This window comes from Volvox carteri (genome assembly GCF_000143455.1).
Source record: "Volvox carteri f. nagariensis unplaced genomic scaffold VOLCAscaffold_119, whole genome shotgun sequence".
In the NCBI taxonomy this organism is placed as follows: domain Eukaryota; kingdom Viridiplantae; phylum Chlorophyta; class Chlorophyceae; order Chlamydomonadales; family Volvocaceae; genus Volvox; species Volvox carteri.
Window position 1 is genome coordinate 35502 of NW_003307662.1, and position 13434 is coordinate 48935.

Here is a 13434-nt window from a genome sequence, read left to right on the forward strand (position 1 = left end):
TTAAGGCCAGGGATTAACCCTCTGTCCTCCATCGATACTTGCTCAAACGGCTAAGTTGTTGGCAAACTTACCTCGCCTTTTCAACCTTTGGTTCCCTTATGGAACAAAACTATGTGGTAAGCTCGTACCAAGGACTTCCGTGCCCTAATCCCTGGCCTTAATCCGCACTGGAAATGCACCCTTACCCCCATGACTTCTTGCGGTATTCCGCTCCAAATATTGCACGCCAAGAAGGAAATTAGTCGTAACATTGAGGTTCCCCAACCCTCTCATTCCGGGTTGGTCAGGGCATCGGTTATCTCCTGCCGTAAAACTGCATGAGCAATGGACCCCACTTGCTTTTGAAGGCGGTTCCAGAAACGGAGGATCTGTTTCACCATGTAATACTGTAATATAACACTTAGTCCTATTCGAGTCCTGAGCTATATGCTGCTGCTGCACGGAATGTGACATGGAAAATGTTTTGGACCTAACATGAACCATGAGCCATAAGTCAACATGTTACACAATCTTTGTCATGTTGAAGGGTACGAATGACGGGCTAGGACAAATAAAAACCTTCCCAGCGATGCTATTTAATTGGCCAAAACCCAGGTCTCAATACCACCTGTTACAGTTTTGAAACTTGAAATTCGGCCTCGCTCAAAGTCCGTCCTGTTTATCACGCTCATTGCAAGCGTAGAAGAGTAGAGGACACAAGACAAGGAACCAAAGGAGACAAAGTCGCTCGTGGTCCTACCTCCAACCCCTATCTACATAAGATGCAGCCATACGCCGCCCTTCCGCTCTTGTTGTTCATCCTAGGGACTTTCATTTCTTTTGTGGCGTCTGCACGCATCCCTATTCACTACAAAGGTGAATAGCTGGAGTCCAAGCGAGCGTCGTCCTGCGCCGACTACCGCTATTGGTCGCTGCGTATTTCCGAAAAGGGTTTTGAGGAAACGGTTAAGGTTTTTTTACAGTTAAACCGCACGTTTTAAACGTTTTCCAATATTCTAAGAGCGAAGGATGGCCTATCCTATTGCGAGACCCAAAAAATCCTTTTGTCAACGCACCTCTTCCCTTGTTGTCAATCGAATGCCACAGACCAAGCCAGACATGTCCTGAAAGCAGATCTGGATGGCACGGACGCTGTGACAACGGAGGTTACATACCTAATGGATGCGGCGGCGGCGGCCTTGTACGAAGCTGCCTTACTAGAGGAGGCGTCTTCAGGTGTGCGACCTAACGCGCTGTGGCTAACCCGCTGTAGCTTCCCGACCAACAAGAAGGTTCTGGACGCCTAATTTAGCGACCCGGGCTGGGCGTGCCTCCATCACCTCGCGCAGCGTGTTCCCTGATTTGATGGGGCTTATGGATTTTCATTCGCACATTAAGTCATTGGGACACATAAGCCATATATTCATACAGACATATATAGGTCAAGCACTTCATTCCACATTCCGTCCTTCCTGCTTCTAACTCTCGGACTGACCCATGACACGGAAACCAATATCATGTCCACAGCATGTCTTTCCCCCCCTCACGCACATGCCCCAACAGTTGCTCCCTGGCTGCTTCCCCCCGAGCTGCTTCCCGGGGTCGCCTATTTTGACGCGGAGTCGGGCGTGACGGTGCGTAATGGAGACGAGGAGGCCCAGATTGCCGCCACCTGGGCTGATGTGTTTGCCTCGCGCCGGCCCTGCAACACCATGCAGCTCGAGGGCCGCTGCAGGCTGCTGCGGCAAGGAGGAGCTCCCGCCGCCGTCTCTTTCGACGGCACCTCCTGCACTGTGACCCTGGACGATTACCTTAGCCTGGAGCCTGCCTGGGAGGCGGCGTTTTGGAGCCCGGACTTCACGGCCGTGTGGGTCATGATGCAAGCGGAGGATGCCAGGCCCAAGGCCTTTAGCTTTGAAGGCATGCTGCAATGCGCGGTGGAGGACAACGCTTCTGCTGCCTCCTCCGGCCGCGGCCTGCCCCCACTTCCAAGCAAGCAGTGGACGATGGAGGCCCTTTCCAAGAGCACTGATGAGGCCACCGGCGTCGTAACGCAAAAGTACTTTCGTACAGCCAGGCGGGCCTTATGAGCTCTCAACGGCTTCGTCAGGGCCCCTGCGGCGTCCTCCTGCCGCCGAGCGGGCTCAAGTCGTTTGCCGGTGACGTTGCTGTCGTACTGTTGTACGACAGGGCTGTTGAGGAATCTGAGGTCCGCGACCTTGCAACGTTTTACGGGTCACGCTTCGGCTGGCGGCAGGAGCTTCAACAAGCGCAGCGGTAGCTGAAGAAGTTAAGAGAATCAGTACTAGTTGTGGCACGACATTTAATGGCACGGGAACGTTTGATTCTCCGTAAATTGTTTGCTGCAGCTTTGCACACTGGAAACTCATTTACTTGTGCTGTTCATTCTTTCCCAAGTGTGGGGGCAGGGCCGCAACGAGCAGGATGGGCTAGTTTTCCTTGCATCTTCAGTTCAGGCTTGAGAGGACCGGATCGGAATCAGTTTGCATTTCACTTTTCTTTCCGAAGGTTGTACAGTGCATTTACCAAGAGTTGCAGATGTTTCTGGTGTTGGCGCCTTATGCGCTTCTGGCGATGTGCAAGCGTTATTGGTAATATATACCATTCTCTATTGCAAGGTATCTCGCCTGTAGCCAACTAAAATCGTATGAGCACAAACAAGTTTGGCTGCCTCCATTGACCGAGGCCAAAGTCACATCAACGCCTCTCGTGCTAAATTTAATCTCAAAAGGTACCGGGTTTCTCATAATTGAATTCTGAGGTGACGGCGTATGATAACTTGAACACCCAGGACGTGTGTGTGTAACGGACCAAGCATAATACCTCGCCCGGCTGAAACGCGTTATTGGTGCTATATAGCATCCTCTATTGCCAGGTATCTCGCCTGTTGCCAATAAACATCGTATGAGCATAAACAAGAGCGGCTGCCTCCATTGACCGAACTCAAAGTCACATCAACACCTCTCGGGCTAATTTTAATCTCAAAAGGTACCGCGTATCTCATAATCCATATCTGAGATTACGGCGTATGATAACTCGAATACCCAGCTTGTGTTACCATTTGCCCGCAAGGGCATTCCGACTTGCCACCAGCAGGCCGACAAATTTGCTTTTATTTCTCTACGAAGTACGCATGTTCGTTTGTACAATTACCTTGGCCCATGGCAGTGTGTCGCGGCGGCTGTGGGGCGGATTGCTGAAGCCGCTCGGAAATAAACATGAAAGTGCTGCGGGCTTTGGGGAAGTGTATCGAGCTAGGCTTTGAGGGGGCGCCAAGGGCGCGTGAAGGCGGGTCAATGCCTGAAGGGGCGCCGTAGGCAGTGCGTACGGTGCTGTACGGCGCTGTTTTCCGTGTGTGTTATGGCACCAGACCGCAGAGCCAAAAGGCGGTTGGCAAGCTGCGGTTGTGTCTGCTGAGCGTTGACCATCCGGCCTGGACCGCGGACTTGGCGGCCCCTGCTGTGTGCCGGTAACGGCACCTCAGGCTCATACATTTACGCCCAAGAAAGGGGCTGTCGGTGGCAGGTCGTGGACCTCCCGACTACGTGTAACAGCCAATGACTCTTCGCCATGTCTGCTAGGTTCCAGGGAGACACCGTCTCTTCAAAAGGTTATGAGCCCCAGCGTCCTGCCTCCCGCGCTCTGACAAGCATAGCTCCCACCGCATCAGCACTGCTGCAACAAGCACAGCTCTCACCACGTTGGCACTACCCTACCTACCGCCCTGTCCGGATGCAGGGGCCCCCCGCCCTTTATCCGGCTTCGAGGAAGCCGACACCCGACTTGTCTCTTAGGGCCCGATGCCCTGATGTGAAATCTCGTATCTCATGATGTCGTCTGAATGATGTCGTCTGAGCATGCTCGTATGTAACAACCATGTAGCTAAAAAAGCAACGTTACGGGGGCTTGTTGTAGGTGCTCGCCACGTCCGCACGCACAGATTCATCCCGTAGCAAACCTGGCTAGAATCTAGCTAGCTAGGAGGTCCTTGAGGTTATAAAGTAATGGGTCTTTGAGATTATTTTGCGGCTACCTGGCTGTATCCTTGCCCAACCAGCGCGGCCCAGCAGGGCAAATGCTGGTCTGCAGTTTCGATTGCTGTTCGGCAGCGCTGGTTGTTCGGAACCATCATTCATCTTTGTCGCCTTCGTGGCTCCTGGGTTCGTGAAATAGACTTTGTTAAAGATGGATGCCTGCATTCCTTCGCTGCTACCAGTGTAGAAAACGCCGGCGCCAACAATTTTACGCTGCTTTCATATTTAAACCTTTCCTCGTCCGAGCCCACATAATCTAAAATTAAAGCACTAAAGTTCACTGAATGATTGTTTTATTACTACAGCTTTTGGTGAACGGCAAGTGGTCTGTCCAAATTCGGTCATGCCATGCTAGCGTCCGCGGTGAACTTGTAGCCCAGGGATTACCAATATGGTTCATATTCACGTAAACAGTTCATATTGATGATCTAAATCATTGGGTCAGTAAAAACCTTAACTGCGCCCTTGCATGTTTCGGACAAAACGGCCACACCCAATATTTCCTTGCTACAATTTTTTTGTGCTGAAGGGAGAAATTAATTCATCTTATCTCCAAATCTTGTAGTATCTTCCGGTATCACCGCTGGTATCACGACCGCTAGCCTAGCTCCCTTCGCCAGATAAACCATGCAATCAAGCTTACTTCTACTGGGAATGTTTTCAACCTGTTTTTATCATTCTTCTGATGCTGCAAGGTCGGCGATCTTTACAGGTGAACACCTTGCCGACGCTGTCTGTAGCGAGGCGAAATTGCTAGCAGAACATAATAGAAGTGCGGTCACAGACCTTCTTCGTTTTCGGCTTGTAAGCTTTAAAATGTCCGTGCCACAGTTTTTGACGTACAGACGCATGCGACCCTCACGCAACTCTCACGTAAGCGAGAAATAGTCGCAGGCCAACCCAAGCACAGCCTTCGTGGAGAAAGCACGGCTTACTCCGCAAAAACTTCTTCATCCCTCGCGACCGCTGCGACGGCTTCGACCCAATCTGCTGGTGTGTCAGGGGCAACATCCTCAGGTACGTACGAGGTACGATCGGCGTACACGTAAGCGCACATAAGCTAACCGGCTAAGGCCCGCCCGACATCGCCTACCGGAATGCGATTCAGGTTACGTGCCGGAGTTTTGTAACTCGGCGCAGCCCTAATCATTCAGCACATTTTTCGGTCGCGATTTCGCCACCTTCAATGTGCATGCCATCCGTCTCACACATAATGTCAACGGGCGGCTTGCAAACGAAAGCAGGACGGAGCCGGCCCCTTCCAAATCCGTCCCACCCGCACCACGTTCTACTCCGGTATCACATCCACAGGCTAGCTCGCTACCGATTCCGTAAACAGACGGCTTTCCCCCTTCCGGTCTCTTTCCGGCTCATCTGGGCGCGAGGCTGTACACGCCACCCCCTCCCTACTGCTCTCCATACCTTCCTTACCTCCCCCTCCAATACGCCCCTCTCCTCCACTCCCTGCCGATGGGCCCTCCCTCACGCACATGCCCCAACAGTTGCTCCCTGGCTGCTTCCCCCCGAGCTGCTTCCCGGGGTCGCCTATTTTGACGCGGAGTCGGGCGTGACGGTGCGTAATGGAGACGAGGAGGCCCAGATTGCCGCCACCTGGGCTGATGTGTTTGCCTCGCGCCGGCCCTGCAACACCATGCAGCTCGAGGGCCGCTGCAGGCTGCTGCGGCAAGGAGGAGCTCCCGCCGCCGTCTCTTTCGACGGCACCTCCTGCACTGTGACCCTGGACGATTACCTTAGCCTGGAGCCTGCCTGGGAGGCGGCGTTTTGGAGCCCGGACTTCACGGCCGTGTGGGTCATGATGCAAGCGGAGGATGCCAGACCCAAGGCCTTTAGCTTTGAAGGCATGCTGCAATGCGCGGTGGAGGACAAGGCTTCTGCTGCCTCCTCCGGCCGCGGCCTGCCCCCACTTCCAAGCAAGCAGTGGACGATGGAGGTCCTTTCCAAGAGCACTGATGAGGCCACCGGCGTCGTAACGCAAAAGTACTTTCGGTACAGCCAGGCGGGCCTTATGAGCTCTCAACGGCTTCGTCAGGGCCCCTGCGGCGTCCTCCTGCCGCCGAGCGGGCTCAAGTCGTTTGCCGGTGACGTTGCTGTCGTACTGTTGTACGACAGGGCTGTTGAGGAATCTGAGGTCCGCGACCTTGCAACGTTTTACGGGTCACGCTTCGGTTGGGGTAGCCTCCAGTACTAACCGGAAAAAGTAGCAGCATTAGCAGCTGTTGGACGGATTTATCCAAGTTGTAGCAGTACGACATCTCGCAATAACGGGATGCTTGATATGCCAGAGTTGATGACACCAGGTCACACCCGGGCCGTATGTTTAGTCAATGAAAACGAAATGTATCCTATAATGTTGTGTTTTCTCTCTTCTAACCTCCTCTCGCTTTGACCGGGTGACAGCTCTGCTAACCTGTCCACACGCACCGCACACGGCGTATGGATGGGTGACATACCTTAGACCGGCTTCCTCTATCTAAATGTTTTCTAAAGGGATGTGTTTCGTGCTGCCGGTCGGTGCAGCCAGTGATGTGTTGCAATACGCACAAATACGTCATGTGCTCTGATATGATATTTTGCGGTTATGTAGTCGCTGTAGTACATAGTACGGTACAGATATCCGTCTGCAAGTATGCGCTAATAAGGCGCTCCGCCAGCATCTCAAGAGGCCTTTTCAGCGGCTCTCAGCTACGACAGGTGTTTGCGAAAGCTGAATGTATGTACGTCAGCACAAGTCGAAGTGTGGTGACCGCGGTAGCTGGTATTGGGTCGGGTGGGTCCTGGGTGAGTTCTAGCCGCATGTATGTGATGTCAAAACGCACTATCACACTCATCAGCCAGTCTGTCTGTCTGTCTGTCCTTCCAGGCTGCTCGGAGTCTGTTTCCCCGGGTAGTCGCGAGGGTAGGCCTGAAGAGAGGTGAGGTGAGGTGAGATGCGAGATGATGAAAGGCGTCCCACTCATCAGACGCCGTGTCGGGAGGGGGACTACCGACCGACCGACCGACCTGGCCTCATGCATTCAAACGTTAGGATCTGCCATTCCATAGCTCCATATATACATAGTTATCATCATGCTGCAGAAAAAACGCAAAAAATGTTTTTCCGGCGACATGTAAACATCACTATGTGGCCACATCGCCGAATCAGCAGCTTGGAACGAAGAAATACACCTCTGAACCATCATCATCATCAACACCCAAATTAGTATAAAAAAATTTTAACGTTACACAAGAAGAAACCGTTTGCGTAAGGCAAGCGAAATCCTAAAGGTTAATAGTGGGGCTGACAGATAATGAGCAGATGGGGCGTACGAATACTCGGCAGCAGCAACGGGAAATAAAGTGACGACGGGCGCATGCAGCGGCACGCAATCGAGTTTGTACGACGTTTTTCGCGCAATGGCAGCACAGGCGTCTTCGTATCATGTGCATCGTACCGCGTACGGCGGCGCTCGGCGGGGTTGCAAAAACACACACGTGCGTGGAGCGGGAGGATCCAAAACTGAGAGGAAGGTAAGCACGCAGTGCTGCGAGGTCAATAAATAAGAAAAGGGATATAAACAGTACTACAGCCTACTTCTACCCGAGCAATAAAATGACTCTTGTGGTGTACGGCCTTGTACGGCAAATAATGTGCTGTACACCACAAATACGAAATTTAGTTTGATCAAGGTAGGATAAGTCTAATCCTAACTAATAGAAACATGTCGTACGGTAGTGTACGTGCTGCTAATAAACCAGGGCAGATGGGTTTTAAACTGCAATCGACCCCCCCCCGTCCCCCCCCCCACAGCAGCACCCCCGTCCATCAAGCCGTCCAGCAAAAGATGAAGATCCCCTTTGCCTCCGGCCACAGAGACGAAGGCTTCGTCTCTCTCCGACTTTGCAACGGCCGAAATGTCAAAACCGAGCACCGCTGGGGACCTGACCAGCAAAGATCTCCCCATATGCCGCATAGATAAACGAGCCAACAGAAAGTCAGTAAAACGAGTCAAACAGTACGACGACGAGTACGGCAGTCTTAGGGTACGTGGAGAAGCGTCGTCAACAAAAACGATTAAGGCAATGCTCACTACAAGGAAAAAAATCATTGATAGCCAATAATGTCGGCACCCGAAACGCAACTTGGCTTGTGCTCTGACAATAATGATGGTCGTCGATCACTACCAGCTAGTAATAGAAATGATGACAGCAAGAAGACACAACATTGCTCTATACGCTGTGCGCGCGGGCGGGGGCTTTGCGTTTTGACGCAGCGAGTGGCCATCAGTCTTTCTATAAAGCACATAAGTAAATAGACAAGTTGCATGCAAGCACACGCGCACACACACACACGCGCACACACACACACACACACACACACACACAAACACCATCACTTTGTGCCCACTCACTTCCCGGATCACGCGCGGCAGCTCAGCAGGTTAATAAGAAACCATAGAGCCCTACTTATTTATTTTCGCGCTCGTAGTCGCAGTTCCATTACTTCCCATAATCAACAAAGCTCCTCTATACGCAGCCAATAATGGTACTGTGAGCAGCAACAGCAGCAGTAGCAGCAGCAGTAATTGACCCTATTGGACCCTAATCGCCACTAATGAACATCACCACAAAATAATTCTGCTGCCCCGGGCACCTCCCCCTCAGGCTGTACTACCTCACAGTTTCGGAAATTTTGCGTTTTGGCGCCATTACCCGGGAACTACTTAGACACGGTTTTAGGGTTATTATCACAACCGCGAGCACATGACGCAACGCCGCCTTTGCAATCATTAGTCCAACCAAAACGTGTCCAACCCCAACTGATGAGTCAACAGTGCTTGCAGCATCAATCAGCAACACAGCGCAGCGCAGCCAGAAGGCCAGATTGATTAATTGTGTGTGTGTGTGTGTGTGTGTGTGTGCAGCCCCTAGCATTCGCAGCCCTAGCAAAAATCAGTAGTGGCCATAACGAGAAGGCTTCAAAGGGAGGGATCTCAGTCCCAAATTCATTCAAACCTCTGAGGCCTCTGAAGCAGCTTGCAACTGCTGCATGCTCTTGAGGGTATTTGGGTGCCATGGGCGGGGCCGTTTTGTGCACAAAGAATGTCGTACAAAGCTAAATCTGAATTCATAAAAAAAGGTATTCATTCACACTCAGGTTGGCTGCCCTCACATCAGCTGCACCTCCAGTCCAGGTGGTGCCGTGTCGGACCTGTGTGTCAGACGTGTCAGGCATTCGGATTAGGCCAGCCGAAACGAGGACTGTAAAAGTCAATCAGCCCCCGTACGGCACCCTCGCTCAAGGTCCTGTTGTACAACATTACAACAGCAACATCTCCCGAGAAGAACTTGTCGCTGTCCCGGGAGTCTGCTCCAAGGGCAAAGTTGTCGGGGTCTATGCTGCTCGCGCCGGCATGTAGGGACCATTTGTTGAGGTAACCGGATATGCCGTACCAAAAGTACGATATCGTTACTCCACCATTCCCATCTGGGCTGCGAGACAGTACTTGCATCGTCCACTGTTCCGAAGGCGGCGTGGCGGTGTAGATGTCCGCGGCCATCCCGTTCGCGTGAGAGTAAACCATAATGCGCTGACTTGTCCAGGAAAGCTCCCGATCAAAGTCGTTCTCTGTACGGCTAAGCGTGGCGTACGCCTGCTCGCTGTACCCGAATCCATAATAGTCGTGAGCTGTGAAGCGACCGATCCAAACAGCAGTAAAGGCGCCTGTTTCGGAGCTGTCCCAATTAGGCAACGGATCCGCCATTCGAGCCCAGCACGACCAGCCGTCGAAGCGAATGGCGGGCGAACTGGACGGCGTGGCGGGCGCTGTGTGGCACTCGCCGAGGAAATAGAGCTGATTGTCCGGACGTTCCGACAGAAATACGTCCTTCCATTGCAGTACGATATCTTCGTACACGGCATCGGTGTAGGCGGAGACGCCGACTTTCGCATCGAAGTACGCCACTTCAGGCCGCTTGCCCTCAGGTAATACGAACGCGTCGGCTGCAGCTGCAACAGCAGCAGCAACAAAAACAACAACAATAAGGTCAAATCGGCAGCAGGTTACGTCCCAGCTAGGCAACCTGGTTGCTCTGCTGATCTTGATGCGTACAGGTGTGTAAGAATTGTACGAACGTGTACGGGAGTGTAGGCCCTAAGTATAATGCACAATGCAAGCTCCCGAAGCCAAGAAAGATATAATCATTCGCCTCAGCCCAGCTGGGGGACGTAAACGACTCAAAATTAGGGAAGTTTTTTGGAAAAGGGAAAAAAGGCAAATCAAACAAATGTTAAAGCATAAAGATAGGGCGAAAAACAAAAGCATTACTTACTCTTCTTACCGTTAGGCGGCTGTGTGCCGTACACCGGTGGTGGTGGCGGCGGCGGCGACGGCGGCGGTACGTTGGGCCAACGTGGCTCGTACACAACCGCCCAGGGTGGTGAGGCGGGGCCCATCGGCGGCGCAATAGGAGGGTACGACGGGACTTCCTGGGGCCAAGCGGGCCAGTGCGGCGAGTACGGCCTGAACGGCGGCGGCGACGATTGTTGGTCCATTTCTGCCGTAACGGAGAAGACCAGAATGGCCCAGTCTCCCCCGCACATCTCGCAATCGTCGCCGGTGCAGGGCCAGTCGCAGGAGATGCTGGGGCCCAAGCTGGTGGCACGGTACGAGTCGTACCCGGCCCAGCACTCACGACCCGCCTCCAGGCCGTACAGGCTGTACCCTAGGGGTGCACACGCACAGGATGAAACACACATGAAATACATACACGCAGACACATACGTACGCGTAGGGGTTTTGAGGTGAGAGGAGACCATTTAATCATTAGGAAAGGGCACAAATTGGGGGTTTGGGAGGGGTTTGGGAGGGGTTTGGGAGGGGAGGGTGGAGCAAAGACAGTGTGTATCGTGTGTGGGAGGATCGGCATTGGCAAAGGGGATGGAGAGGCAAGAGGTATTTGAGGTGTCGCGCTAAGGCGAGTTGTCGGCATCACGGTGAGGGTGATGCTGACGGCTGACGTAGGGGTCTGGCGAAACAGGATAATAATAACAACAACATAAAATAATATTACAAACAAGGATAAGAATAAGAAAATAATAACCAGGATAATGATAACAAACTTCTTTAGTAGTATGCCTCACGCAGTGCTCACCTTGCAGCTTCGCGGCACTTTGGCATTCGGCAACCGTCATGTTTTCCGATACACTCAGGCGGTACGGCAGGGCCCGGAAAGTTTCGGAGTCGCGGTAGCATCCCAAGAGATCACCTGAGAACAGGTACGACGAAGCATGAAGACGGATTGCGAAATAAAAACGAAAATCGAACACCTGGATTGAGACGTCCGTTCTTCCCACTATACATACATACGAACATGCAAACTCACTCTTGCGTAGGGACGGCGGCGGTGCTGGTGGCCGCGGTGGCGGTCGTGGCTCGATCGTGTGATACACACTGATCGCCAGATCGCCCCCGCAGATCTGGGAGGCGTCCCCCCCGCACTGCCAGTCGCAGGCGGCACCACGACCGTTGACGTAGTACGCCATGTAGAGGTCGTAGCCGGCGAAGCACTGCGTTCCTGCTTCCACACCAAAGTACGGATGACCTGTACGACGGGGTTTACCCCCCCGACATTGGAGATCACGGGTGGGATCACGGGTGGGTTTCGGAGCTGCAAACAAACATTCATTTGTATTTTCTAACCCAAACAGCACTCGCCAGCGCTGTCCCCCGGTTTGCCCCTCCCCCCTTAACAACCCCCCAGCTTACCCCCCACTGGGAACTCTCCCAAATGAAACACAACGCACCTTGCGACCGTGCCAACTGACGGCAACGGTCAACGGTCATGTCGGGCGACTCGACGTACATGTTTGGAAGGGTCCGCATGTCGACGCGGTCTCGAAAACACCCGACAAAGCAACCTGTACAGGTACGGCGCCCGACCGGCACACATACAGACAGACTCGCAGGTGTGTGCACTGACGGGAAGTACGGCGACCGACAGATCCCCCAAATCCCTCTCAGGGGGAGGGGGAGTCCCCTTTCCCGCACCAGCGGTACTCGGTTACCCCAGTACCGCTAGTCTTGCAGCTTTCCGACAGTCAGCCGGTCTGGCCGTTAGACAGCAGTACCCCTTACACAGGTACGGCGCACCTGAAGAAATGTACGGCGGTGGTGGTGACGGTCGCGGCAACGGCGGCGTGGCGTACAACGACAGCGCCCACTCGCCGCCGCAGATCTGGCCCTGGTTGCCCGTGCAGGGTGAGGTGCACTGATCGCTGTAGCCGTTACTTAGGACACGTTGAATGTCGTACCCGGCGTAGCAGCCCCGACCGGCCTTCAGTCCGAAGAACGGAATGCCTAAACGTGAGCGGCACACCGCAGCGTTGCATTGGTCGCGACACAGCGGATAGGTGGTTAAGGTTGGTTGAGATTGGTTGGCCTGTTTCCTCCTTTCCGCAGGGCGACCTGTTTTGAGTGTACGGCATGCATTTACTCACCGTTCAGCTGTGCTATGCGACTGCAACGGTCAACTGTCATGTTGGTGAGCGAGATTTCGAAATTATACGGCAGCCCGTCGTTCTGGTAGTCGTTGTAACAGCCCAGGAAAGGACTTCCTGCGGGGGCACGGGAAGTGGCAGGAATGTTGGAGGAGTCAGAGTTGAATTTTCCTCGGAAGTGTGGAAAGGAGATAGATGGGCAGGTAGCTACCAATGCTTTGATAGATAGGTAGATAGATAGCGAGGTAGTATGGATAGACGGCAGCTGCACGGTTGCAGGCTGCGAGTTTTCATGGCTTCCTAAGTGCACAGAGAAACTTATATCTGCTGTATCTTCTGTCCGGGAAAAGGTCCGCCGAACAGATGGACAGCTTCCGTCTACGACTGTTGCATACCTTGGTCGGCGGACGGGGATGGAACTGGGCCATTGAAATAAGGTCCTTCAACAGCAATGCAAAAACGGCAGACGCGGTTCGTTAGGGTATGGACGATGAATTCCAAAGTAGAATCCGAAAACGGTTATTTCAGGTTGCGAAAGTAATTGAATCTAGCTAAGTGACTCTTAGCAAATAACGGACATAGAAGCAAATGCTGGAGTTGGCTGTCAGCTGAACATCGGAACGACTCCGACAGCGAAGGACGCCGACGTCAAAGATTGCTGCTACGATTATCACCAGTAGGTAGTTGAGTATTATTAGGAAATTTATAGGTTGTCTGAGCCGGAGCACGGGAATTGGCCTGCGCTGTTAAAATTTGAATACGCCGCCTGCAACATAAGCTCACCGAGTTGCTTAATGGATCGTGCGGCGCTAGATCCAGAAATTGATATCACAAGGACTACTCCTAGTAGATGTAAAGAGTGTCGCTGGGAAGTCGGCACCATAGCGGCACCCGACAGCAAGC

General features: G+C 53.0%; 4 protein-coding genes across 4 annotated transcripts; 3 read left to right on the forward strand and 1 right to left on the reverse strand.

Annotated features, from left to right (window-relative positions):
* Positions 1–761: 761 nt before the first annotated feature.
* Positions 762–2260, forward strand: VOLCADRAFT_100443 (uncharacterized protein; the record flags this gene model as incomplete). The annotated part of the gene is made up of 5 exons (XM_002959018.1): positions 762–855; positions 1087–1215; positions 1543–1613; positions 1698–2038; positions 2170–2260. The coding sequence occupies 5 exons, from the start codon at positions 762–764 to the stop codon at positions 2258–2260; spliced, it is 726 nt and encodes a 241-aa protein (XP_002959064.1).
* Positions 2261–4318: 2058 nt separating this feature from the next.
* On the forward strand, positions 4319–6243 carry VOLCADRAFT_100444 (uncharacterized protein; the record flags this gene model as incomplete). The annotated part of the gene is made up of 3 exons (XM_002959019.1): positions 4319–4397; positions 5037–5079; positions 5346–6243. 3 exons carry the CDS (start codon positions 4319–4321, stop codon positions 6241–6243), a joined length of 1020 nt encoding a protein of 339 aa, XP_002959065.1.
* A 524-nt stretch (positions 6244–6767) lies between these two features.
* VOLCADRAFT_100445 (uncharacterized protein) lies at positions 6768–8011 on the forward strand (the record flags this gene model as incomplete). The annotated part of the gene is made up of 4 exons (XM_002959020.1): positions 6768–6833; positions 6916–6972; positions 7456–7562; positions 7843–8011. 4 exons carry the CDS (start codon positions 6768–6770, stop codon positions 8009–8011), a joined length of 399 nt encoding a protein of 132 aa, XP_002959066.1.
* A 1248-nt stretch (positions 8012–9259) lies between these two features.
* VOLCADRAFT_100446 (uncharacterized protein) lies at positions 9260–13414 on the reverse strand (the record flags this gene model as incomplete). Its single annotated transcript, XM_002959027.1, has 8 exons — positions 9260–10041; positions 10374–10757; positions 11187–11300; positions 11418–11636; positions 11839–11952; positions 12185–12391; positions 12532–12648; positions 13315–13414. The coding sequence occupies 8 exons, from the start codon at positions 13412–13414 to the stop codon at positions 9260–9262; spliced, it is 2037 nt and encodes a 678-aa protein (XP_002959073.1).
* Positions 13415–13434: the final 20 nt, after the last annotated feature.